This window comes from Gadus morhua, chromosome 4, assembly GCF_902167405.1.
Source record: "Gadus morhua chromosome 4, gadMor3.0, whole genome shotgun sequence".
In the NCBI taxonomy this organism is placed as follows: domain Eukaryota; kingdom Metazoa; phylum Chordata; class Actinopteri; order Gadiformes; family Gadidae; genus Gadus; species Gadus morhua.
In genome coordinates this window covers 6,103,053-6,127,052 of record NC_044051.1, presented here as the reverse complement: position 1 = coordinate 6,127,052, position 24,000 = coordinate 6,103,053, and the positions used below count along the sequence as shown (strand labels likewise).

Here is a 24,000-nt window from a genome sequence, read left to right as displayed (position 1 = left end):
GCACGGATACGCATGGAAACGCACACACACGAGCGCGGACACACGGACACGCAAACACATACACGGACACGCACACAAGCATCCCCGGGAACGACCGCAGTCGGGAGTAGATCCGCATTCCTCTTGCATTGTGCGTTGCGCCATAAATTCAATAGAATACCCCCACCCGCTGCGCCCATCGACAATCACCCGTTGTCAACAATTAGAGGCGAGGGGCGCCGCTCGGAAAGAATAATTAACATCACACATTCACACCGTGTGGATGCGTGCACGCGCGCCTCCAGAGGCTGACAGCTGGACGCCAAGATCAGCATCAGCACCAACCTCATCACTCCCCGTCGATTATCGCCAAGTGATGCGTGCGCCGCTGTTCACGCCATGAAACAATCTGCTCCGTGTTTGATTCTGCGTCCATGTGGGTCTGGCCTCGGGGGCGGGGAGGGGGGGGGGGGGAGGACGTGAACGGCAAGGCTGCTCGCGCCAGTGCCACTCCAACACAGCGCGCCACACCGAGAGGCACGAGAGAGAGCGAGAGAGAGAGCTGCGAGCTGAAGGAATGACGCGATGGTAGGAATTTAACGCGTCTGATTTCGCGTCGAATTCGGTTTCCGAAGTGAATCTTTTTTTTATTTTGGGCTCTCCGAGTGAACCGTGGACCAGGAGAGTGTGGAGATGTCCGTGTCCAAAGCGAGATGTTTCAGCGCCCTGCTTCTTCTGTTGAGCCAAATGGGTAAGAACTGAATGAACGGAAACTTCAACAGCGGTGCGGCTGTTCATGTTAATGTTATTTTGTAACATTAACATTACCCCGTGCCGGTAAAGGAATAAGATGAAACATTCTGGCTAGTGTTATGTTGTCTGTTGTACTGTGTTGTGTTGTGCAGCAGCAACAGCGGCAACACGTTGAGTTGAAGTGAGGATACGTCGCCTCCATCTCAATGGGGTTGGAAGCTCATTCCCATTCAGAGCGTCTCTCAGCCATGTCAGTAGTAGCCTACCTCTGAACCAGTTTCGAGCATAACATAACATGTCAGTACCTCTGAACCAGTCTCGAGCATGATACCTCTGAACCAGTCCTGAGCATAACATAACATGTAATGAACTAGTCGGGCACTAGCATATTGTCAATACCTTTAGTAATTAACTATTCGGGCACGAGCATACCATGTCAATAACTAGTAATTAACCAGTCGGCCACGAGCATAACATGTCATTACCTCTAGTTATTAACTAGTCGGGCACGAGCATAACATGGCAAAACCTCTAGTAATGAACCAGTCGGGCACGCGCTCTCCATGTCACCAGTTCAGGTCGGTCACGGTTGGGATACTTTCCGAGCTCCTATGCTACCGTGTGGGGGGGGGTCGATTTGGGTCCAAAGATTCTTGTTTTATTATGAAGCTAAACTAGCAGAGACACTGTGGCCGGCCCCACCTCTGAAGCAGAGCTTTTCAGCATCTAATCAGGAACTAATTAAATGGCTCTGCCGTTGGCATTTCAAGTGTCCGTTAGGAATGTTGAGTGCTGATTAGCCTTATTGTATACAGGCCATTTCTCTCGCTCTGAGAAAAGCAACATTCAGAGGTGTTTATGATTTGAAGTCTTTGATTAATCAAATGATTCTTACACTTTTCTTTTTACTGTGTGTGTGTGTGTGTGTGTGTGTGTGTGTGTGTGTGTGTGTGTGTGTGTGTGCGTGTTGTTAATAGAGACCTGAGGTGTCTCTTCGAGCCTGGGCAACACACTCACACACACACACACTACAACAGGTGGTTTCCATTCATGTCACAATGCACCAATAGGATTGTTCAAATCTTGCATGTATTCTGACGATTGTGCATGAGGTAGACTGTTATTTAAAATTTGTGTAAACAACAACGATGGTGTCTGTCTGACCTTGTTGAGCTTGGTGTTTTCACGGATTGATTATCGATTATAGAGTGACAGTTTGTCTGTCTGTCGGTAACAGACAGGCCCTCACTAGGAAAGATGCAGTCGATTGTTCCCAGTGCAGTGCACTGTGTCCAACCAGTGTGTGGGTGTGTGTGTGGGGGGTGTGAGGATGTGTGTGTGTGAGAGAGAGAGAGAGAGATGCCGAGAGAGTGAGAGCGAGAGGTGTCTCTAAGCAAAAAGCTGTAATTATGTATGTTTAAAACCATATGATTGGAAGAAAGCCTCTCTCTCTCTCTCTCTCTCTCTCTCTCTCTCTCTCTCTCTCTCTCTCTCTCTCTCTCTCTCTCTCTCTCTCTCTCTCTCTCTCTCTCTCTCTCTCTCTCTCTCTCTCTCTCTCTCTCTCTCTCTCTCTCTCTCTCTCTCTCTCTCTCTCTCTCTCTCTCTCTCCCCCTCCCTCCTCATGGTGACATCGTTACATAACCTGATCCTCTCTCCTCATGGATCAATCCCTCTGATGTCGCCGCTCACATGCACTCTGCCTCACATCCCCTGTCGGTCGTCTGGCTCATCCTCCAGTCCAGTAGCATCTGTAGCCTCCGTAGCATCTTTACTATATTTAGCATCCGTAGCGTATTGGAGCATATGTGCACTCTTTAGCATTTCTAGCATCTTTAGCATCCGTAGCATATTCATTCATTCAGAGTCCTTAGCATTCAAGCATTTTTAGAATCTATAGCATCTTTACCTTTGCTAGCATCTGGAGCATATTTACCATATAATGTATTATTTTCTTTGCAGTACCTTTATAGATTTTTGGACTGAATGATATCAATATTTTTAGTCATTTCGTCGTCAATATTCTACATTTGCGCACTGGTCTGTCATTAGTTTCTATAATATTTGAGAGGTTATACATTTTTCTGTAATACACACAAGTACACACATATACACACAAGCATACACACGTTGCGCAACAAACAACATAAATGCACCAAAAACTTTCTCAGCCGCATGTACCACACACACACACACACACACACACACACACACACACACACACACACACACACACACACACACACACACACACACACACACACACACACACACGAACTCTGTGCTGGTAAAACCAAATTTAAATCTTCATGGAGAGAGAAACAAATCTTGTTACGGAAAGATTTTCTAAAGCCGTCTTGACTCACAGTTTTTAAGCTGCAGGGCAAAATGTCTTATCCTGAAGAAATGAATCTCCCTTCAGCCATATATATCCTTATTGTATTATGTCCATGTCAAGACGGTTGTGGACTGAAAGTAAAATAAGATTGGTGTAGCTTGATGTTTATATATATGTATATTCATTTACATATATATATCATAAATAGAGCAACAGCTGTGTTCTACTAAATAATGAATCTCCACTTCAACCTCTGATATCATGTCTAGATACTCTCCGTCTGTCTCTCTGTCTGTCTCCCTGTCTGTCTGTGTCCCTCTCTCTCTCCCCCTCCCCAGTACCTCTGTCCCCCAGTGTCTCTTGTCTCTCTCTCTTCCTCCCCCTCCTTTTCCCTTCTATCTCTGCCATCTCTGCACCCCTCCCCTCCCTCTCACCCCCCCCCTCTCTCTAAATACCCCCCTTCCTCTCCCTCTCACCCCCCCCCCTCCTTCTAAATGCCCCCCTCCTCTCCCTCTCATCCCCCCCTCCTCTCCCTCACATCCCCGCTCTCTCCTTTCATCTCTCTCCCTCCAAACATGTGTTTTTTTTCAGTTGCCGTCTTTGTCTGAATGTAATTCCTTGGGAGTCGCTGTGAGTTGGGGGGGGGGGGGTGTTATGAGCAGGATTTGAGGCGAGGGGGGGGGGGGGGGGGGGGGGCTGGTTCCGACCACAGCGGTCACGAAGCAGGCAGTGTCTCTGGGCCGTGGCACGGATGCGATTGGATTAAGCCGTTTGTGTTTACGTTATTAACGCCATTAGGATGATGAGGAGGACGACGACGACGATGATGGCGAGGATTGCTATTCTGTTGCTCTTCTACCAACACCAGTAACGAGGGAACGTTGTTACACGAGTTTAAAAGAAGGCAGTTAAGTGTAAGTTGAGAGGGAAGAGAAGAAGAAAAGGGACCATTTTTTTTGGCAGAGGAGAAGAGAGTAGCTCAGTGTTTTATATAAACAGGAAATGATGGAAAAGATTGATAAAAGAAAGTATAGAGGGAGAGATAGCATCGGCCAGGACATGCTGGGGAGGCAGGAAGGATGAAACCAAGTAGGTTTGCTCTCCCTCTCTCTCACCCGCTCACTCTCTCTCTGTCTCTCTCTCTCTATATCCATGTCTCTATCTTGCTCTCTCTTTATATTGCTCTCCCTGTCTTTCTCTCTGTCTTGCGCTGTCTGTCTCTCTCTCTCTCTCTCTTGCTCTCTCTCTCTCGCTCATGCGCTCTCTCTCGCTCTCTCTCGCTCTCTCTCTCTCGCTCATACGCTCTCTCTGTAGCTCTCGCTCTGTCTCATTCTCTTACTCTCACTCTCTCCCTCTCCTCCCGAAAGGATGAAGTCTGAAGTTACCGTGGCGACAATAGCCGTCTGTCTGTGTCTTTGCCACAAGCACAACAGGAAGCGTTGTGTTTGAATGGGCTGGCACTAGAAGCTCAGGACCCGAGAGAGAGAGAGGGAGAGGAGAGGGAACAAGAGAGAGAGAGAGAGAGAGAGAGAGAGAGAGAGAGAGAGAGAGAGAGAGAGAGAGAGAGAGAGAGAGAGAGAGAGAGAGAGAGAGAGAGAGAGAGAGAGAGAGAGAGAGAGAGAGAGAGAGAGAGAGAGAGAGAGAGGGAACAAGAGAGAGAGAGAGAGAGGGGGAAGGAGAGAGAGAGAGAGAGAGAGAGAGAGAGAGAGAGAGAGAGAGAGAGAGAGAGAGAGAGAGAGAGAGAGAGAGAGAGAGAGAGAGAGAGAGAGAGAGAGAGAGAGAGAGAGAGAGACGGACGTTCAATTTGGCTCCCTGGCCAAAATGTGATGTGGAGCGAAACCCTGCTCACCTTGGGAAGAGACTTCTGCGCAAACCAATGAAAGCTAGTGGGTCAAACCAAGTGGCAGTCCATCAAAAGTGTTGGTTCTGCTTTGAGGTCCTGGATGACATGCACAAGCTGTAGTTGTGAGGGCCTTGGGCAGTCGAGTCGGTCTGAACTTCCCCTTTGCTAGTGGGGCTGCCTTGGGCTTTGAGTTACATGGAATGGAACTGAACATCTAATTCACTCTCCCCCATTCAGCTGCTCTGGGGCTTACAGACGGGGATTGTGATAAATCCAAATAAATGTTGCCTGAGACTGTGTCACTAGCCTCGCTTTTGTGGGGACCCGGAAAGGGAAGAAAGAAAAGGTTAGTTTTAACATGCGGACAGTAGCTGCAGGGCCGTGCCTTGCTCAACGGCATTATGTTAACAATGTTTTTCCGTCAAACTCATTCCTTATCATAGATGAAGAGGAATATACTAGGACGTAGAGGAAGTAACAATTTCTAGCAATTGTTAGTGCTGGCGCTTTGTTCTATGAACAACCTTACTCGACAGCGATATACAGTTTCTCTTTCTTCTGACAAATGTACTTATTGCAAGTCGCCGTGGAAAAAAAGGGTCTGCCAAACGCCCTAAAGGTAAATGTAAAGCGTAAGTCGAACGACCCAGAGGGGGGCTTCGGTGGTCTTATAAGATGAAGCAGTCATGGATCTGAAGATCTTCACAAAGACGCAAGGATGGGAGAGTCTGTACACTGAGTGGGGAGCCACACAGCAGCAGAGGCATGGCGATCTGGGGGATAATGGGGGTGGGCGGGCTCCTCTTTAGTGCCGGACGAGCAGACATCTCGCAATAAAAACCTCCACCTTTTGGAACAGCTTTGTATGTTTTTTGGTGGGGCGATGTAAATCTCTTCCTCTCTCCGACGAGCTGAATGGGGTTTATCAGGGGAGCCACCGCCGGTGTCATGTGACCCGCTCCTCTGGAGACGAATGGGTTTCGCCGAGGCAAATTAAATGACACCACTTATTGTGCAGTGGGGGGGGGGGGGGGGGAGAGGGGGGGTTACAATGGGAACCAGTCGCTCTCCTCTCACCAGGGAAAAGTTCATCGGAGCTGAAACTGTGACTAATAGAACCTTGGAGAAAGGGAAGTTAATTGATTGTACCAGGACCAGCTGATTGACGTGTGTGTGTGTGTGTGTGTGTGTGTGTGTGTGTGTGTGTGTGTGTGTGTGTGTGTGTGTGTGTGTGTGTGTGTGTGTGTGTGTGTGTGTGTGTGTGTGTGTGGAAATTGACTACAAACCCCCAAATATCTGTTGAGGGAGAAGTGTTTGGATGCAGAGGGTGAAGTGGTTGAACTAAAATACCCACAAAAGTAGTTGATATTATGTACTGTTTGGGTCCATTCCGATCTGAACGCACTTCCGGTTGGGGAGGGTGGGGGTGGAGGGGGGTATCCCTATTCACAAGAGCCACTTCCTGTTTATGATTTATGACGGGTCATAAAATCCCTTGTGTAGGGATGACAGGTGTAATGCCAGTGGTGAACCTGCAGGGGTCGCTGGGGTGCGGGATCTGTATAGACAGAGGTGTGATTAGTGTATGTGGGTGTGTGGGCGTGTATGTATATATGTGTGTGTGTGTGTGTGTGTGTGTGTGTGTGTGTGTGTGTGTGTGTGTGTGTGTGTGTGTGTGTGTGTGTGTGTGTGTGTATATGTATATGTGTGTGTGTGTGTGTGTGTGTGTGTGTGTGTGTGTGTGTGTGTGTGTGTGTGTGTGTGTGTATGTGTGTGTGTGTGTGTGTGTGTGTGTGTGTATGTGTGTGTGTGTGTGTGTGTGGGTGTGTATGTATATGTGTGTGTGTGTGTGTGTGTGTGTGTGTGTGTGTGTGTGTGTGTGTGTGTGTGTGTGTGTGTGTGTGTGTGTGTGTGTATGTGTGTGTGTGTGTGTGTGTGTGTGTGTGTGTGTGTGTGTGTGTGTGTGGGGTGTGCTAGGGATATGCGTAGTCGAATCGGCTGAACTGTAGGGGTGTTAACAGGAAGATCACCGTGTTGTTGGAAGGATAGCTGTGTGTGTGTGTGTGTGTGTGTGTGTGTGTGTGTGTGTGTGTGTGTGTGTGTGTGTGTGTGTATGTATATGTGTGTGTGTGTGTGTGTGTGTGGGGTGTGCTAGGGATATGCGTAGTCGAATCGGCTGAACTGTAGGGGTGTTAACAGGAAGATCACCGTGTTGTTGGAAGGATAGCTGTGTGTGTGTGTGTGTGTGTGTGTGTGTGTGTGTGTGTGTGTGTGTGTGTGTGTGTGTGTGTGTGTGTGTGTGTGTGTGTGTGTGTGTGTGTGAGAGAGTGTGTCAACAGATGTTTCATGGGCTATGATTCTATTAACAATATGTGGACAGCAGTAGTATTATATGATACAATTCTTATAACAGATGTGTTTGTACATAGTGTAGGATAAAAGTGTAATTCAATGCCTTTGAACAATGAGGGGTTGTATAATTCGGTGCCTTAATGTCTGTGGAGAAGCAACGCCTCTATTGTTACACATATGTCTGACGACCATGGCACCCCCCGGCTCCATGTTGATTATGGGGGAGCTGTCTATGGAAGACACAGGCTGTTTGATGGCTCCCTGGTACTATACAGAGTGATTTGATGTGTGTGTGTGTGTGTGTGTGTGTGTGTGTGTGTGTGTGTGTGTGTGTGTGTGTGTGTGTGTGTGTGTGTGTGTGTGTGTGTGTGTGTGTGTGTGTGTGTGTGTGTGAGAGACGTAATAATGTGCTTTTTATATTCTATCCCACTATATTACGAAAACCGACTTTGGTTCACATTGACAATATATTAGGTGATATCATGATACTATTAAGATAGTTTAGTAATTTTTCATCCGTATTTGGATCAACTTTATTTTACCATTAGTATAAGGTCTGTCTATGATGCGTTGAGTGGGCGTAGGCCTGTAGGACCTACGTGTGCGTGGGTCCAGTACCTATTGGACAGGCGTCTATGACGTCGGGGGCTTAGGTGCGAATGATGTAGATAGGGCGTCTTTCAGGCATAAATATACGGGGTCCCGTGATACGGGAGCGTACGACCTCCGACCCAGACGTTAGCCACACTATTCTAAGTTAGTAAACGCGTCGCAGCAGCTGGAAGAAAAAAAAAAAACATCGATCCGTCCTGCACAACTATGCCGACTGACTGTAAGTATTCGTATGTGTGTATCATGATTATATTATGACTATGTCTATGTGAATCAGCTGTTTATATCTGACCGAAGCAGCGATTACTTCACAGCGAATTGCGGTGCCGGAGGCGAGAGCGTGAAACAGCAGCAGGGTCCACGTGGAAGTATGTTTGTTTTGTTTTTATAGCAGCGTGTAATATATAGTTCCATAACACTCTCTCTATCATTATTATTATTAGTTATGGTATATTCATGTAGAACAAAGATTAAATTTGTGTTTTCCCAATGTGTAACAGATTTGCAGGATATTCGGCTCAACAGACCGATTCTAGCAGACCAGACTAATGTGCTGACAAGCGGTAGTTTTGGTAAGTTGTTAATACGTCCGCCATTAATATATCTATAGGTGTATTACCAAAATAAATTATATATTAATTTAACATCTAAAACAACCAAACCTATCCCCTGAATACTCTTGTATTTTGTTTTTTGATCCACGTTTAGTACCTATCGAGGCCAATGTCATTCAGCGCCCCTCCGGAACAAATCGACTGGCCAAGAAGAAGAATTTGAAAAGATCGGCGGGAATAGGCGGGGCTATACCCTGCTCACCGCAGGCCATAGAACAGCTACAAATTCCTTATAAAAAGGCCCGCAAGGACGCCACCCACGGCGGTCTAGCTCCGGAGAATTTTACCCATGTTATTCAGGCCGTTATAAATCCGCAAATCGCGCCACATGGAGCGGCATGGACTGATTCCAACCACCAAGTGATTGCGGACGTGGAGGTGCGTGTGTCGGCGGCGCCTACAGAGACAGTCGCCGTGCAACCGGATGGGACTATACAACACGGTAGGAAATTAAATGAAAAAAAAAAGCATGTGTATATTCTATAGAGTGCAATGATCATGACGGGATTGATACTGATTTCTTTTCTTTTTTCTATTACAAATAGTCTATGGAGATCCCCAGTGTGCGCCACCAGCAGGGCTGACCGTCAATGATTGGCCTGGTCTTGACGACATCCTGGACGCGTCCTGGAATTCATCGCTGCTGGAACATAGCGACTTCACTCCAGCTCTGTGGGTCGACTCTCCAGCTACATCCGTAGAGGCTACCACCAGTGCAGAGCCTGTACAACACCACCAGCCTGCAGGCCCTGCATCTGGATCCCTACACGCCATTCAAGCCCCTATCTGCGACTCTCCGTGTATCGTGAGTCCCATCGCTCATGAGGTAGCGGTGCTGCGGCTACCAGCCGGTCCCGCAATTGCTGATGGTGAATACTGGGCTGTGCCGCAAGATGCTAAATGGCGTAAAGAATTTGCTGATAAATTAGCCGTGTTAACTGCAACGGTGGCTGTAAACTCCTCAGCCATTGATCGTCAGATTAAACGTGGTGACAGTAGATATCAGGCTCTCGAAGAGCAGACGAAGCAGTCCTTCAGCGCTATCAGGCTCGAAAATGCGCGTGATCGGATGATTGCTAAATCCCCAAACACTGAAACCAGTAATGGACTTGCAATTGTGGACCTTCAACGTAAGCATTTTGCGGCCGCGGTAGCTGTGCGAGGCAACACGCAGGGCATAGCGAAAATTAGCTCAGTAGAGGCGTTAAGAGCTTCTAAAACCGCTCGAAAATTATGGTTAATGGAATCTACTTGCAAAGCTAACCTGGATGCCTATAGGGCATTGTGTACCGAGATGTCTGTGATGAGTGACACAGTAGCAAAGCTCTCGTTGAATGCTATTATTTGATTTGTGTTTTTGTTTTTTTCTTTTATCTTGTGGAGAGGGTATTTTTTTTTGTTTTAAACTGCATGTAATAAAACTTTTTTTTCATTTAATACCTGACTAATTAACGTTTTTTTTTTTTTTAAATATAATTTTTATATATATATATATATATTTTATTTTATTTTCTATCGGCATTAAAAAAAAAAAACTATAGCCGTACACCATGCATAACGCCATTAGCCCTAGAAAAAGGAAATTCAAATCTATAGACGGTAATCCCAAGAGACGGCGTAGATCTGATAGTGGGGGTAGCATTATGGATTTAGAACTTGAAGAGATGACAATGCGGTATGACGCAACCGGCGATACGTCTCATTTGTCGGGCATAGGCCATGTGGTGGGTGGGGGCATGTATGCAGAAGGTTGTTTAGACAGGCGGGAAATATGTGTTGGCGTAGATAGAACTAGACGGGTGTTAATTGCAGCTGATGCACGGGGTCGTAGCATGGCTAATGCTCTATATCAGGCAGCACAGATAAATGTTTCGAACGAACCATGTCTAGATGACGTGGTGGGGCTAGAGGCACCAGGAGATTTAGACACAAGGGGTGTGTTGTATTCGGGGGGAAACACACGAGATGTACTTAACGCTGTCGGGGGGCGGTTGGATAGTGCACAAGAGAGTCTATACATATCCACACAGATCGATGTATTGCAGGGGTCGCAACGTGATGAAGGGGTTGGCGCGGGTTTTCAGGACCCCCCGGCCGCGGCAGGGGTCCCTATAGAGTCGAGGGGTGTGGTGTATGTGGGGTCAAACACGCAAGATGTACTTAACGCTGTCCGGGGATGGTTGGATAGTGCACAAGAGAGTCTATACATATCCACACAGATCGATGTATTGCATGGGTCGCAACGTGATGAAGGGATTGGCGAGGGTTTTCAGGACCCCCCGGCTGTGGCAGGGGTCCCTATAGAGTCGAATATACAGGTCGGTGGTGGTGGCGGTGGTGGTGGCGTGGGGGGTGGCGGTGGTGGCGGTGATGGCGATGCTGTTGTTGACGATGATGGCGATGCTGTTGTTGACGATGATGACAGTGGTGACGGTAGCGGTGTGGGGGATGGAGGTGCTGGTGATGGTGCTGCTTATGATGGTACACAGGTGTCTGCTGTAACGGGGGAAGATAATGGCGAGTTGCATACCAGATTATTTCCCCGGTTTAACGGCTTTGAGGTTAGACAGTCCATTGACCTGAGAAGTATATCCCTTGCAAATTTACAGGAGGTCCCTGATTTGATCAGGGAGAGACTGTCAGATGCCATAACAAGCTGCTCGCAAAGTGCAGCCGATGGTAGTGTCTTAAACGTGGTGCTGAGAGGTCCTTCATTGGCCTCTGATGTACAGGCTGTGCTCGTAACGGGTGACGATTACAATGAGGATTTGTTTATGGAGCATATTAGCCAAGTCATACAGAGCAACGACACAGGTCTGACGGATGATGTGCTAGAGCTGGTGGTCACAGGGGTCCACAACAAACGGGGTGGGGCACGTTTGAAGTTAAAAAACATTCCCTATGATGAAATCATACACAAGAAGAAGCTAAGTCTCTACACCCCGAGTAATACTCATAACAATTTGTGTTTCTCACTATGCATGACACATTTTCTGCATGAAGGGGTAACCGGGGGTGACACAGCGTCCGAAGAGACTAATTTGGAGGCGGCTCGCAAATTACACAGTGATCTGGGGTTTGACCCGGATCACTCTGTGGGTTTCTCGGATGTTTCCAAATTTGAGAGACATCTAGATGTTAAAATCCTGATATTTCATCATAATGACACATTCAGGAAGCTGGAGATGTTCCAGACACATACAGCCCAGCATCCTAAAACAGTATGGCTGTACCTCCATGATAGCCACTATCATTGCATAGAGAACAGAACGGCATTCTTTGGTACGGGATATGTGTGTGAATATTGCTACAAGGCCCATGAGGGAATTCTATTACACAAATGCCCGATCCATTGCAATGTGTGTCTGACAGTGTGCGATAGACTATCAGGTCGTACGATAAAGTGCAAGGACTGTAGTCGTATATGCCGCTCGCTGGTCTGCTACAACACACACAAGAAGCATTCTGCCAAACATGACATGATACCTTGTGAAAAGCTCAAATACTGCGATCGTTGTTGTAGACAGTATATCATATCGAAGAAGAAGAAGAAGAAGAAGAAGAAGGGGGTGGGGGAGGAGGAGGAGGAGGAGGATGAGGAAGGTGACGATAATGGTCACGTATGCAGCGATGCAAAGTGTCGTAACTGTGGGGAGCCGTTGCCCGATGATGGAGTACATGATTGCTATATCCAGCCGTACGACAAGAAAAAGAAAAAGAAACGCGGGGGTGGTCGCGGGGGTCCATCGGATGACTCTGATGTCGACGTTCCGCCTAATAAATACATATACTATGATTTCGAAACGCGCATGCATGATGGTCGTCACGAAGCAAACTGTGTGGCAGCTACAACGTCTGAAGGCATAGAATGGTATGCTACAGGTCTAGGTTGTGTAAGCGAGTTTGTGAAACGCTACAGAAGAGGGGAGTATACGTTGTATACATTTGTGGCACACAACGCGTCGGGCTTTGATAACTATATCGTCCTGGATTACATGACCAAGCAGGGTATTAAACCCACTTTAGTCATGAAGGGTAGCAGAGTCATTTTGATGCGTGATGACGCCTACCATCAGAGATGGGTCGACTCGTTTAGCTTCTTGCCCATGCGATTGGCTAATGCACCGGCGGCGTTGGATTTTGATGATATGTTAAAAGGTTATTTTCCTCATAAATTCAACACACGGGCCAACGAGTCTTATGTCGGTGCCTACCCTGAGATCTCATATTATGGATATGATTCCATGACTAGCGATCAAAAGACAGATTTCGCTATTTGGTACAGATCTGTGCGACACAAAAAATTTGACTTTCAGAAACAGCTGCGTCTCTACTGTGTCAACGACGTGAGGATCCTATACAAGGCGTGTAGGATCTACAGGGAAAATTTCATAGAGTGTGCCACTATAGACCCCTTGTCCTATGCCACTCTGGCTTCGGCGTGCATGGCCACCTTCAAAAAGTCGTTCTTGAAGAAAAACGTCCTGGCACTGACCTACGAGGGTGTCTATCAGAAAAAGCAAAAGTCGTTCTCATGCGCATCCATCCAGTGGCTTGAATATCTATCCCACTCCAATAACATGGAGATTCGGCATGCTCTCAACCATGGAGAGGCTAAATATGGACCATTCTTCCTAGACGGACATGCACCGTCTATAAACACAGCCTATGAATTTGCAGGATGCTTTTATCATGGGTGTGAACAGTGCTACAACGCTGGCCACCAGAACCCTGTCCTCAGGAAGACCTATGGCGAATTGTGGGTGCAGTTTCACCTCAAAGTCGAGGCTCTCAAAAGAGATCATGGTTTAAGAGTTGTGGTCATGTGGGAGTGTGAGTGGCACCGTCTGAAAAAGACCAATGCTGCAGTGCAGGCATTCTTGGCTACTCTGAAAATACAACCTAGGATTGATCCTCGCGACTCTCTCTATGGGGGTCGCACCAACGCCATCAAAATGTATCACAAGGCCGTGCCCGGTGAGAAAATACGCTACTATGACTTTACCTCTCTCTACCCCACAGTACAGGCCCGCTGTCCTTATCCTGTAGAGCACCCCCAGATCATTTTCAGGAATTTTGGTCCTTTGGATGGGTATTTCGGCATCATCAAATGCACCGTGTTGCCCCCCAGAGGTCTTTACCATCCTGTGCTCCCCTATAGGTGTCATGGAAAGCTGATGTTTCCCCTCTGTGGTACATGTGCCACTGAGCTCAATCAGACAGACGCGTGTCATCACAGCAACGATGAACGGGCTCTGACAGGCACCTGGGTGACTTTTGAGCTACAAAAAGCGGTCGAAATGGGTTACGTGTTAATCCAAATGCATGAGGTGTGGCACTACCCCGAACGGTCAGAGACTCTGTTTAAAGGGTATGTCAAAACGTTTCTCAAGCGTAAACAGGAGGCTTCAGGATACCCCAGCACAGTGGACACTGCGGAGAAACAGCGAGCGTATGTGCAAAACTATCTGGCAAAGGAGGGTATACAGTTGGATCACAACAACATGTGTGTGAACAAGGCCATGCGTAATTGCAACAAGTTGATTCTAAACAGTCTGTGGGGTCGCTTTTCACTACGCCCAGACCTACCCACGTGTGAGCTAATTTCTGACCCTGAAAGGTTCACTCAGCTCATGTTTAGCGATAGCTATCACATTAGCCACTTTTGCTTTATCTCTGATGAAGTAGCCCTTGTACAATGGAAACATGTAGATGCACGTCTCGCGAGGGCACGGGATGTCAACGTGATTGTGGGGGCTGTAACCACCGCCCATGCCAGGCTCATGCTCTACGATCTTCTAGACAAACTACAGGAACGTGTCCTCTATTGTGACACAGACAGCATCATTTTTGTTTCTAAGGAGGGTGACTGGGTACCCCCTTTAGGCCCTTATCTGGGCGACTTGACCGACGAGCTAAATGATGGTGATCTGTATGGTACCGAGCAGGAGGATTACATTAGCGAATATGTCTCAACAGGTCCTAAAAGCTATGCATACCACACCCGTGCCCACAAGTCTGTCGTCAAAAGCAAAGGGGTGACTTTAAATGCAGCAAATGCTGAAGTGGTCACCCAGCAGACCCTGAAATGTCTATTGGATGATTTTGTCAACCATCGGCCTCAAACCCTCGACATCACCACCACCGTAGATACCATCCGGCGAGATAAGACTAGGTTTCTGCTTAAAAATGCTACGGTAGTTAAACGGCTTAGGGTGGTTTACAACAAACGCAGGGTCTTCCCCGACTACACCACGCTTCCTTACGGCTATTAACCATTTTGTTTATTGTTTTTTTTTCTCTTTTTCACATGATCCATGTTTTTTCTTCTTCTTCTTTTTACATATTGTTTTCAAATGATCCATGTTTTTATTCATTTTATATTTTTTGAGGGGGGTATGCATATTGTGTTAAGAATTGTTTCATGTTCATGCTATTAGCTATTTTGTTTTTATTGTTTTCAAATGATCCATGTTTTTATTCATTTTATATTTTTTGAGGGGGGTATGCATATTGTGTTAAGAATTGTTTCATGTTCATGCTATTAGCTATTTTGTTTTTATTGTTTTCAAATGATCCATGTTCTCTTCTTTCATCTTTTTTTTTATTTTAATCATTTTTTTTTTATTTTTTTTTATGCATCATGTATTAATGATGAATGACTGTGCTAATAATCATGTCGGTGTTAATAAAGAATGTTAACTGTCAAATGTTTCACGGTTCTATGGTCACAATACATCCGTCCATCAGAGGGGGTGCACGCAGACCGCAGAGATGGCTGCTGTACACACAACGTTCGACCCTAGACTTCAACACCCGTTCAGCATGGTAGTATCGGGACCTTCAAACAGCGGCAAAACCTACTTTGTCAAAACAGTCATTGAAAATATGGATCGGTTATTCTCAGAAAAGATTGAAAATATAGTATATGTTTACTCATGCTGGCAGCCCATATATGATGATTTGCTTAAAATAAGGAACATTCACTTTGTAGAAGGGATCCCCAAATCTCTATGTGATGATGCAATCTTACCAGTCCATACTAGAAATCTGCTCATTATTGACGACTTGATGAACGATGCATGCAATAATATAGAGGTTCAGTACGTTTTTACCAAATATGTACACCATCGTAATCTCAGCTGTATGTATCTGGTTCAGAATTTATTTATGCAGGGTAAAACCAGCCGTACAATTAGTCTAAATACCAATTACATGGTTTGTTTAAGAACCCTCGTGACAAATATCAGATTATGTTGATAGCCAAACAGATGTTTCCATGCAAGACAAAATATTTTCTAGAAGCCTTCAACGACGCTACCGACATGCCTTACGGCTATCTGCTTGTAGACTTTAAAGCCATGACCCCGGACAACATGAGACTTAGAACAGATATATTGTCAGACCGACATGTTGTATACACTCAGAGAGTCAAAGTGATTAGCCCAAAAGACCATGTCCTCACGTATAAGTAGAAACCGTGAGCGTCTTAAGCAGCTATATAGCGCCCCTCCGGCTCAGCGTAAAGTTATCCTCAGGACAGCCAACGCCGACTTTATCAACTCGCTGTGTGAAATAGCCTTGAACATTTTACAGGGCAAAATACCTCTGACTCCACGCCAGCATACGAAATTGCGTAGACGAAAGAAGGACCTCAGAATACTCGCCAATAAAAATGTACTAATATCTAGAAAGAAAAGACTAATCAATCAGACTGGTGGATTTCTTCTACCCCTACTGTCTGTGGCCATACCGTTGTTTACAAGCCTGTTCTCAAGAGGCGGTGGTGATTATAATGGATCATACGCACAAGATGTATCTAGTTCCTCAACATCAACTCGATGCCTTAAAGCATACCCAACCCAGGGATTCTGTTAGACAGACTGCTGAAAATGAGCTGGATAAGGCCATTGCGATGGTGTTGAACACTCCCGATACAGACCTATATGAAAAAGCGGCCAGGTACGGAGCGGTCCTACAGCGTTATCTATCCATGATAAACAAGGGCAACGCGAACACGGAGAATTAACTCTGTCACTTGCTGAGGGGGACCCAGTTCATACGCCTATGTCGGCCCGGCATGGTGTTGATGACGATGATGGCACCGGCGATCATATTTATAAGGATATAATGAAACATATACCCGTCAGAAGCAAGAGCAATACCAGACATATCCTGGACTCTTTAAAGAAATCTAAAAATGTTTCATGGACGGACAAGGGGGAGATCATATTACGAGGCGAAACTATTAAGGGGTCCCATATGTTTGATTTGTTAAAGAATGTTACCGCCCCTTACCATGTTGTCGAATCTGTCAGACCACAGGGCTGGAATGTATTTCTGAAATCTTTAGCCAGTAACAATATACCACTATCGTCTATCCCTAATAAGCAGCTCAGACAAACTGTAAACATGTATAAGCATAGTCCGTCACTACGGACGACAATGCGATGGCCTCCGTCCCTGTCTCGTCTGATAAAAGGAGGAAACGCAAGCAGCCATTGTCATCTAATACTTCCCCTGGAATGCATATGGCCGGGTGGTTACCATTTTAAATCATGTATCTAAATGTATGTTTTATCCGTAAAAAAAAATAAAAGAAAACAGTACGACTAAAATGTAATCAAAATATTGTATTTTTTATTATCAATACAGAAAACAAACATAACAACACGTGTTACATGTTACATCCGCATACACATGACTGCACACACGTCATATCATGTTCATTACAGACATTAGGTTGTACACGGTTAACAAAGTCATAAACCTTTTCATCGTTACGGGGTAAATTATCCCCATACATTTTCAAAAACTTATGATAGGATACCCCTTTTTGCATATTAAACAAGAAAAAAACACAATGATGCCCACATGCTGTACTTGACGGATCCTGGACCTGTTGTGTAGAATGAACAACATCTATACAGTGCTGATCGAGAAAACGCTGTATGGTCTCAGGAAACTCAGAGTATGAGGGAGGGTTACCGTAGGAGTCGAAAAAGTACCCCTGTTTCTCATCTGTAATATAGATGGCTAGCCAATGTGCACCGGCCATATGCGAAGGTTCGGTGTTGACCACCATCATTACAGGTCTCTGATGAATTTCCCGGGGTAGGTGATTACACGGTAACGCGCCGAGAAATATGCCTTGTGGGCCATTTTCTGACACACTGCTGTTAGCTCTATAGTATTCATATCGCACCGACTTTTTTAGTAATAGTCCAACAGCACCTGCCGTCTATTTGATATTTTCTATAACAGAATCATAAACTGCATAACATATCAAATTGACCGTTGTAGCCCAGTGCTGCTCTGAATCGTGCCTCTAGCCTCACATTCCCCTGTTTCTGACTAGCGATACATGTTGCCCACAGCCCTCATCTGCCTCAAGGTTGAAACAAAATAATGCATACCCGTCCCCGAATTCCTTATGGTTAATAGCTATTTCTCTATCTTTGAGCTGACGACCTGTAGCCTGAATGAGCTGGAAATATTCTCGAGTATAGAGGCCATTTCTAAAGTCAGGCTGAAAGGGCTTAGAGGGGTATGCTTGACCGTCGCAATATAGGGATAAGAACTCAATGCCGAAATGTTGGAATCTGAAAGGATTCCTGGCATAGCTCCCTGTGAATGCTTCGTTATTCACAAAACCTATAATAACCATCTTGGGTATTTGTCCTAGAAATAGATTATCCTGTGTGCATATACGGCTGCCCGCTGCGATGGATACATTCTTTAGACATACCCTATCAACAGGGTATTTAACGTTAGCCTGGTTTAACGCACGGGCATGTGCCAGCTTGACGCCTGGTGCTACCGATACCTTTTTAATGAAAACATTTGCCAGACACTATAGAGACACGGTATTCCACAGCACCATCGGACATGAGACAGAAATCATTTTTTTGCTCTAATGAATCTCATACGGAGATCAACTCCGTTAATCATCAGTTTCTCCTGAAAAAACATATCGACGTGTTATAGGGGATATCAGCTCCGCTATACGACTTCGCCCCGTATATTCACTCCTTGTCGTTAAGCCTAGATTGAGACCTCCAGGAAGAATCTCGTCCATATGTCCGCTGTGTGTCTTTCTGGAATAGACCACAACCAAATTGGGTGTCTAATGTTCCGTTTCCATAGGTTTAGCAGGCATTCTATTATGCCTCTGTACGGATAGGTGTTTGACGACTGGGGTGATAAGCCTATCACCCAGAGTAATATCTACTTGGAGAATAACGTGCATCCTGGATAGTTAATCAGTCCAACGGGTGCCGCCGGCGCCAAGTCTGTTCCATCAGGATTAGTAATCTTGATCCTCAGGTGTAAATACGTATTGTTTAGATCCATATAGTCTTCGCTACTGGCCGATACAAAGAACTCTATGGGGCCACCATCTGTTAGCGCTGATAGCGGGGGTATTTCAATATATGTACTTTTTTCTATCGATGTCTGCGTCATAGGCAGGGAGAAGAGATCCAGTTCGCTCTTAATGCACTCGTCTCTGACATGTTATGTAGCAACGCCATTGTTATTCAAACCCTCCTGCTATACTAGATGAATATATCGTTAGCCGTCCCTCTAAAACGACGGGCTGCCCCCCTTCCTGATCCTTTTAGGTTTGGCTCTCTTTTTGATGGATGCCAATCTTTTATTCTGTTTACGACGACGTGCTGGTGCACGGGGTACGCCCACCATCCTATAGGCGGATACTTTGTTGCTCTTCGGGCATATACCCTCATGCCTGCCCCCTGCTGTTTGGGCGTAGATGCAGCATGGGCTATGTTGGTCATAACGTCGCCTATAATATGTTTAGCAGCAGTCTTCAGATGAGGCTTTGCTATACTAACCCCTCGCCTAAATAACGGAATAGCCCATCCTAAAGAGGCTACGGAACATCCCTCCGATGCCAGCACCATATTGTGTGCTGCTACCCTCATAGCCAGGTAGCCCACTCCCTGCTTGTTTTAAATAATACTGAAATATTTGTTCTCGCTCGTAAGGCGGTCTATACCCCCTCATCCCTATAGATGGGGCTATGAATGCTACTGTTTTACAGGTCTAAAATGCAGCTTGAGTATCACTTTGCCGTATGTGAATTTTTATATTTGTATTCTGGTCAGACTTTAGATCGATTTCAATATCTCCAAGAGGGTTCTCGGGCTACGTGTACGTAATGCGGCTTGCGAACATGTGAATGCAGTGTCTCCTGCTGGTGTCGTGTTATATTAATACTCCTTAGCAGGGTTACATAACTATATCCGACCAGCTGATGGTCGACAATGTCGCTATATATGAACATGTTGTAACACCCCCCGTGAATATCGGTGGGATGGGGGCATATGCGCATACGATTTATGGGCATGTAGTTTGACACCTGTATCGAACACCCAGCATAGCAGCCAGTTTTCCTCTAAAGACGATAGATAGGTGATCGTTCTCCTTCTACATAAATGCTGGTTTCTAATACCTTCATGATGTAGTATAACTTTACTGCCAGGATTATGTTTGGTCCAAGTCTTGTTGATTTGTAGTAATAACGATCCGATACTCTCATAAAGCCCCACCAACTAATAGACATGATGTCCTATGACCTGTTTTACCATCGTGAACGGTCATCGTAGCGTCCTCGGTAGGAAAACTATGCCAGCTGCATGGGTACTGAGCTTCAATTAGGCTCTACTTCATAGGGCTGCTTGGTGTGTATAGATTTTGCTAATTTAGTTCTAAAATTCCATATCTATTTTGCGGGTAGATCCCTGCCGATTGCATACTCGCTAGAGTCACATAGAAACCCCCAGACACCTCCTTATCCATCGTACACTCTGGTTATAATGGATTGTATGTCCTCTTGTATGTCTCTTTACGCATCGACTAGTGTCTTTTCAGCTATCCACGAATTGAATGCCTCCGGCCACCCCAGCCATTTGACATATAGCAGATTCTTAGACCCCTCCCTTTTTCTATCTATAATCTTTTCTATTTTATACACCTTGTTTTTAGACACTATAACTTTTTGCAGCTCTTTCTCGTAAAATGTTCCATGGACAGGGGCACCTGCATAGTCTTGCAGCTTATAGACTGGAGGACACCTTGCAATGCGCTGCGATATTACAAAATATTCATCTGTAAACGTCTGCTCATACCCCCTTGCGAAATGTAGCTCTGACTTTTTGAAATTCTAACCGTGTCACCAACATCGTATCTAAACACCACCATCGGCTCTTGAGTGGTTTTGTATAGCGTATTAAACACTGTTTTCTCATTATCTTTATCAACACTGGCCGGGGTCATTTTTATCGATCTATGATATGAATGGTTATAAGCATGGACCATATCCTGTAGTTTATCCACATATCGTTTGGAGTTGGCAGCTGTTAAATATCTCCACATGCGGGTTTTCAGAGTCCTGTTGAAGCGTTCCACTATACTGGCCTTGGTCTCGTTAGATGTAGAGAAATGTTTGGACATTGTACCGCTCCATCAAACGCTGAAAGATTCTTGTTATAAAATTCTTTGCCAGCGTCAGTCTGCAGTTTATCGGGGGTACGCCCTTCACCGAGAATATCATCAAAAGCTTTAGCGACGTCGATAGCCCTCTTGGATGGTAACGGACGAACCCATGCATGTTTCGAGAATACATCGATACACGTCAACAGAAAATGCACACCATCATTTTCGGATGCATACTCTGCCCATATCCACTAAATCAGCCTGGAACTGTCTATCTATTCCACTAACCAATACTCTATTTCGGCGGGAAATGTATCGGTTTGCAGGTACATGCAGGGGTGTAGGGATCCTGCTTCAGCAACCATTTCTTGATATATTTTAGTGGAGGGTACTGCACCCTCACTATGCGCGAGGGCCGTTCTTAGTTTATTGATGCCACCGTAACCCCCTGGTCCGGATGGGATCATAATAAGTCTTATGCAGCCGTTTATCCATGTCGTATGCATGCAACAAAAAACGAATACTGAAACACTGATCAGAGTTATCCATCCTTTTATTTAAAATGTCTGTCCACTCAAAACAATTCTCAGATAAAGTCTACATGCAGTTTTATTTTTTCTGCACCATTTTACAAGCCATCATTCTAGCAGTTCTAATACCCTCGGCGTTTGAGGCATTATTCAACTTCAAGACATCCGATACAAAAGCACATATACACATGACATGTCCGACGGTAAAACAGTCACCATCGGGGAAATGGGTTAAATACTTCAGCTAACATTTGATCAGTAGGTTTATCACACAAGAATTTCATGACCAGATCATTCCAGCCCTTATACGTACATTTGATATATGCATTATGTTGGACATACGTATCATTTTCTATGGCAGCATACATCAAAACGGATAGTCTATCTGATACAATCTTGCTATCCGCATCATAGACATAAGAAAACAACACACCCCATTTATAAACGCCACCCACCACCACCACCAGGCTTTGGTTTGCAAAATGACAATGTAGGGCGCCACATTTGTATGGCTTCATGTATCAGAAGCAGATGTTCATCGGACACACCTTCGGTGGTCAATGAATCCAGTTTTTTCGGTATTATAGGTATTGCATATTAAATCACATAGATAAGATTCGACCACACCATAGATTTTTTCCGGGGGACACAGTCAACCCTTGTAGTCTTCTTTAGAACAGTTTCTAAAAGTAACAGGAAGGGGTTGTCTGTCCAGGATGACACAAATGTCATGGTAGTGGGATTCGTAGTGATGATGTGTCGCTCCCTGTAGGCATGAATGGCGTCGTTGACTTGGGCAATCACACTGGCATCCCCAGCAGTCCGCTTGCTTCTGATGGTTGATGATGGCCACCACACAGACCCCCGTGGTAAATCGCAGAACAGCCAGCGATGCAGGGTTTTAAACGGATCTGTATTGATACAGGCCATCCGTCGTCTCTCACAGCAGTGTTCCACCTCCAGCTCACTGTCCTCCTCCGATGTGTAGGAAGGTCAGATTCAATCGGTCAGATAGACGGCATACTCTTGAAGCCAGTGGGGTCCGGGTTTGCACAGCATTTAAATCAGCAGTCTCCATAGCCACACCCCCACCTTGAACATGTTCATCATTGACCTGTGCTGCATAGCGTATCAAAATATACCATTAGAATATGAAAATAAAAAACACACACACAACACCCACATATTAAAATAAGGTATAGCCTATCAAAAAACACATTTAAAAAGGAAAATAAAACACCCTTAATACTACTAGTATGTACCCTCCACCTTCTTATACATTGCGGGCATTTTCTAATGCCTAGCATAACCCTAAACATACTCAAACACACCATGTACCCCATCATCAAACCCAGACGACCCTCAAACAGGCACATTCGGCATTCATCATCAGTTGTGCTCCATGGTTCTTCATTCGTCTTAGCCAAAGAATCAATCTCTGCAAAATTCCACGTAGTGCAGACAGATCAGCCCACTGCATGAAAAAGACATTATCAAATAATCAGCAGCTTCTAAAACACTGGCGCGTAGAGGAGAGCTACCGATGCAATGCATATCATAGCACTGCTGGTAGCTCGTCTGTATCAACACCGCGGTCTCTGAAAAAAATGAAAATCCTGTGGTCTCTTCGTATGATAGTTTGCATCCATGCGATGAATCCTCGATTCATACTGAAAGGTGCATGCCAAACGATGTTGAATCCTCGGATCATACTGAAAGGTTCCAACGGTATTCATGGGGTCCCCCATGCCATGTACCCTCGTCGCGTCTAGCATGGGGCATAAATTCTCCAAGAAAAAATTTCCACTCGTGAACGTTCATCCGCCACTCTGTAGCACAATCTTTAACTTTCAAAATAACACAGCCATCGACCCATGATATTACATACTCCAAGCCGTATTCGCCAACTGTGGGTGAATGAATCCCCGGCACTCCGGTCTCTCAAGCCTAAAACAGGCCTCGTTCTTTTGAGTGGAGCATTAAGCAGTACGCATCTCCACAAACTATCGACCATAGTTAGACACAGGCGTACTAGCGTTGGACATACCATCAGCATCTGGTTTCAATGTCCTCATTGCTCGACGCAGAGTCGTCCATGGCGGGGGAAGACAGCGGCGACGGGGTACGAGGGCCCCCTATACAAACAATAAGGACCTATCTGATCTATGGGTTTCTTCTGATGAGCAGTCCATGTCGAATGAAAAGAATACTGCAGCCAACTTGATGAATGCGGGGACCCTTACAGCAAGCCGTCGCCCCCTTTTTATACTATGTTTACGACCCGCCATAAAACATAAACAGGAAGTGTCTGTCTATTACAGATCCCGCACCCCAGCGACCCCTGTCAGGTTCACCACTGGCATTACACCTGTCATCCCTACACAAGGGATTTTATGGACCCGTCATAAACTCATAAACAGGAAGTGGCTCTTGTGAATAGGGATACCCCCCTCCACCCCCACCCTCCCCAACCGGAAGTGCGTTCAGATCGGAATGGACCCAAACAGTACATAATATCTACTACTA

At 45.6% G+C, this 24,000-nt stretch overlaps 2 protein-coding genes across 5 annotated transcripts in view; both read left to right on the top strand.

Annotated features, from left to right (window-relative positions):
• Positions 1-461: 461 nt before the first annotated feature.
• ptprz1b (protein tyrosine phosphatase receptor type Z1b) overlaps positions 462-24,000 on the top strand; it is a 61,614-nt gene continuing 38,075 nt past the window's right edge. For all 4 annotated transcript variants that reach the window (XM_030355269.1, XM_030355270.1, XM_030355268.1 and 1 more), the window contains exon 1: positions 462-730. In XM_030355269.1, coding sequence (XP_030211129.1) covers positions 673-730 — 58 coding nt within the window. In that variant the 5' untranslated portion in view covers positions 462-672. The remainder of the gene's footprint in view (positions 731-24,000) is intronic.
• On the top strand, positions 6,805-11,745 carry LOC115542853 (uncharacterized). Its single transcript, XM_030355323.1, has 5 exons — positions 6,805-8,094; positions 8,189-8,242; positions 8,375-8,446; positions 8,583-8,930; positions 9,034-11,745. The coding sequence occupies exons 1-5, from the start codon at positions 8,082-8,084 to the stop codon at positions 9,834-9,836; spliced, it is 1,290 nt and encodes a 429-aa protein (XP_030211183.1). The 5' UTR covers positions 6,805-8,081; the 3' UTR covers positions 9,837-11,745.

What these genes read in the sequence shown, in the direction of transcription:
- LOC115542853 (XM_030355323.1), top strand. An exon ending in GCAGCAGGGTCCACGTGGAA is followed by an intron (nt 8,243 to 8,374) that starts GTATGTTTGTTT and finishes AATGTGTAACAG; the next exon opens with ATTTGCAGGATATTCGGCTC. An exon ending in GGATGGGACTATACAACACG is followed by an intron (nt 8,931 to 9,033) that starts GTAGGAAATTAA and finishes TATTACAAATAG; the next exon opens with TCTATGGAGATCCCCAGTGT.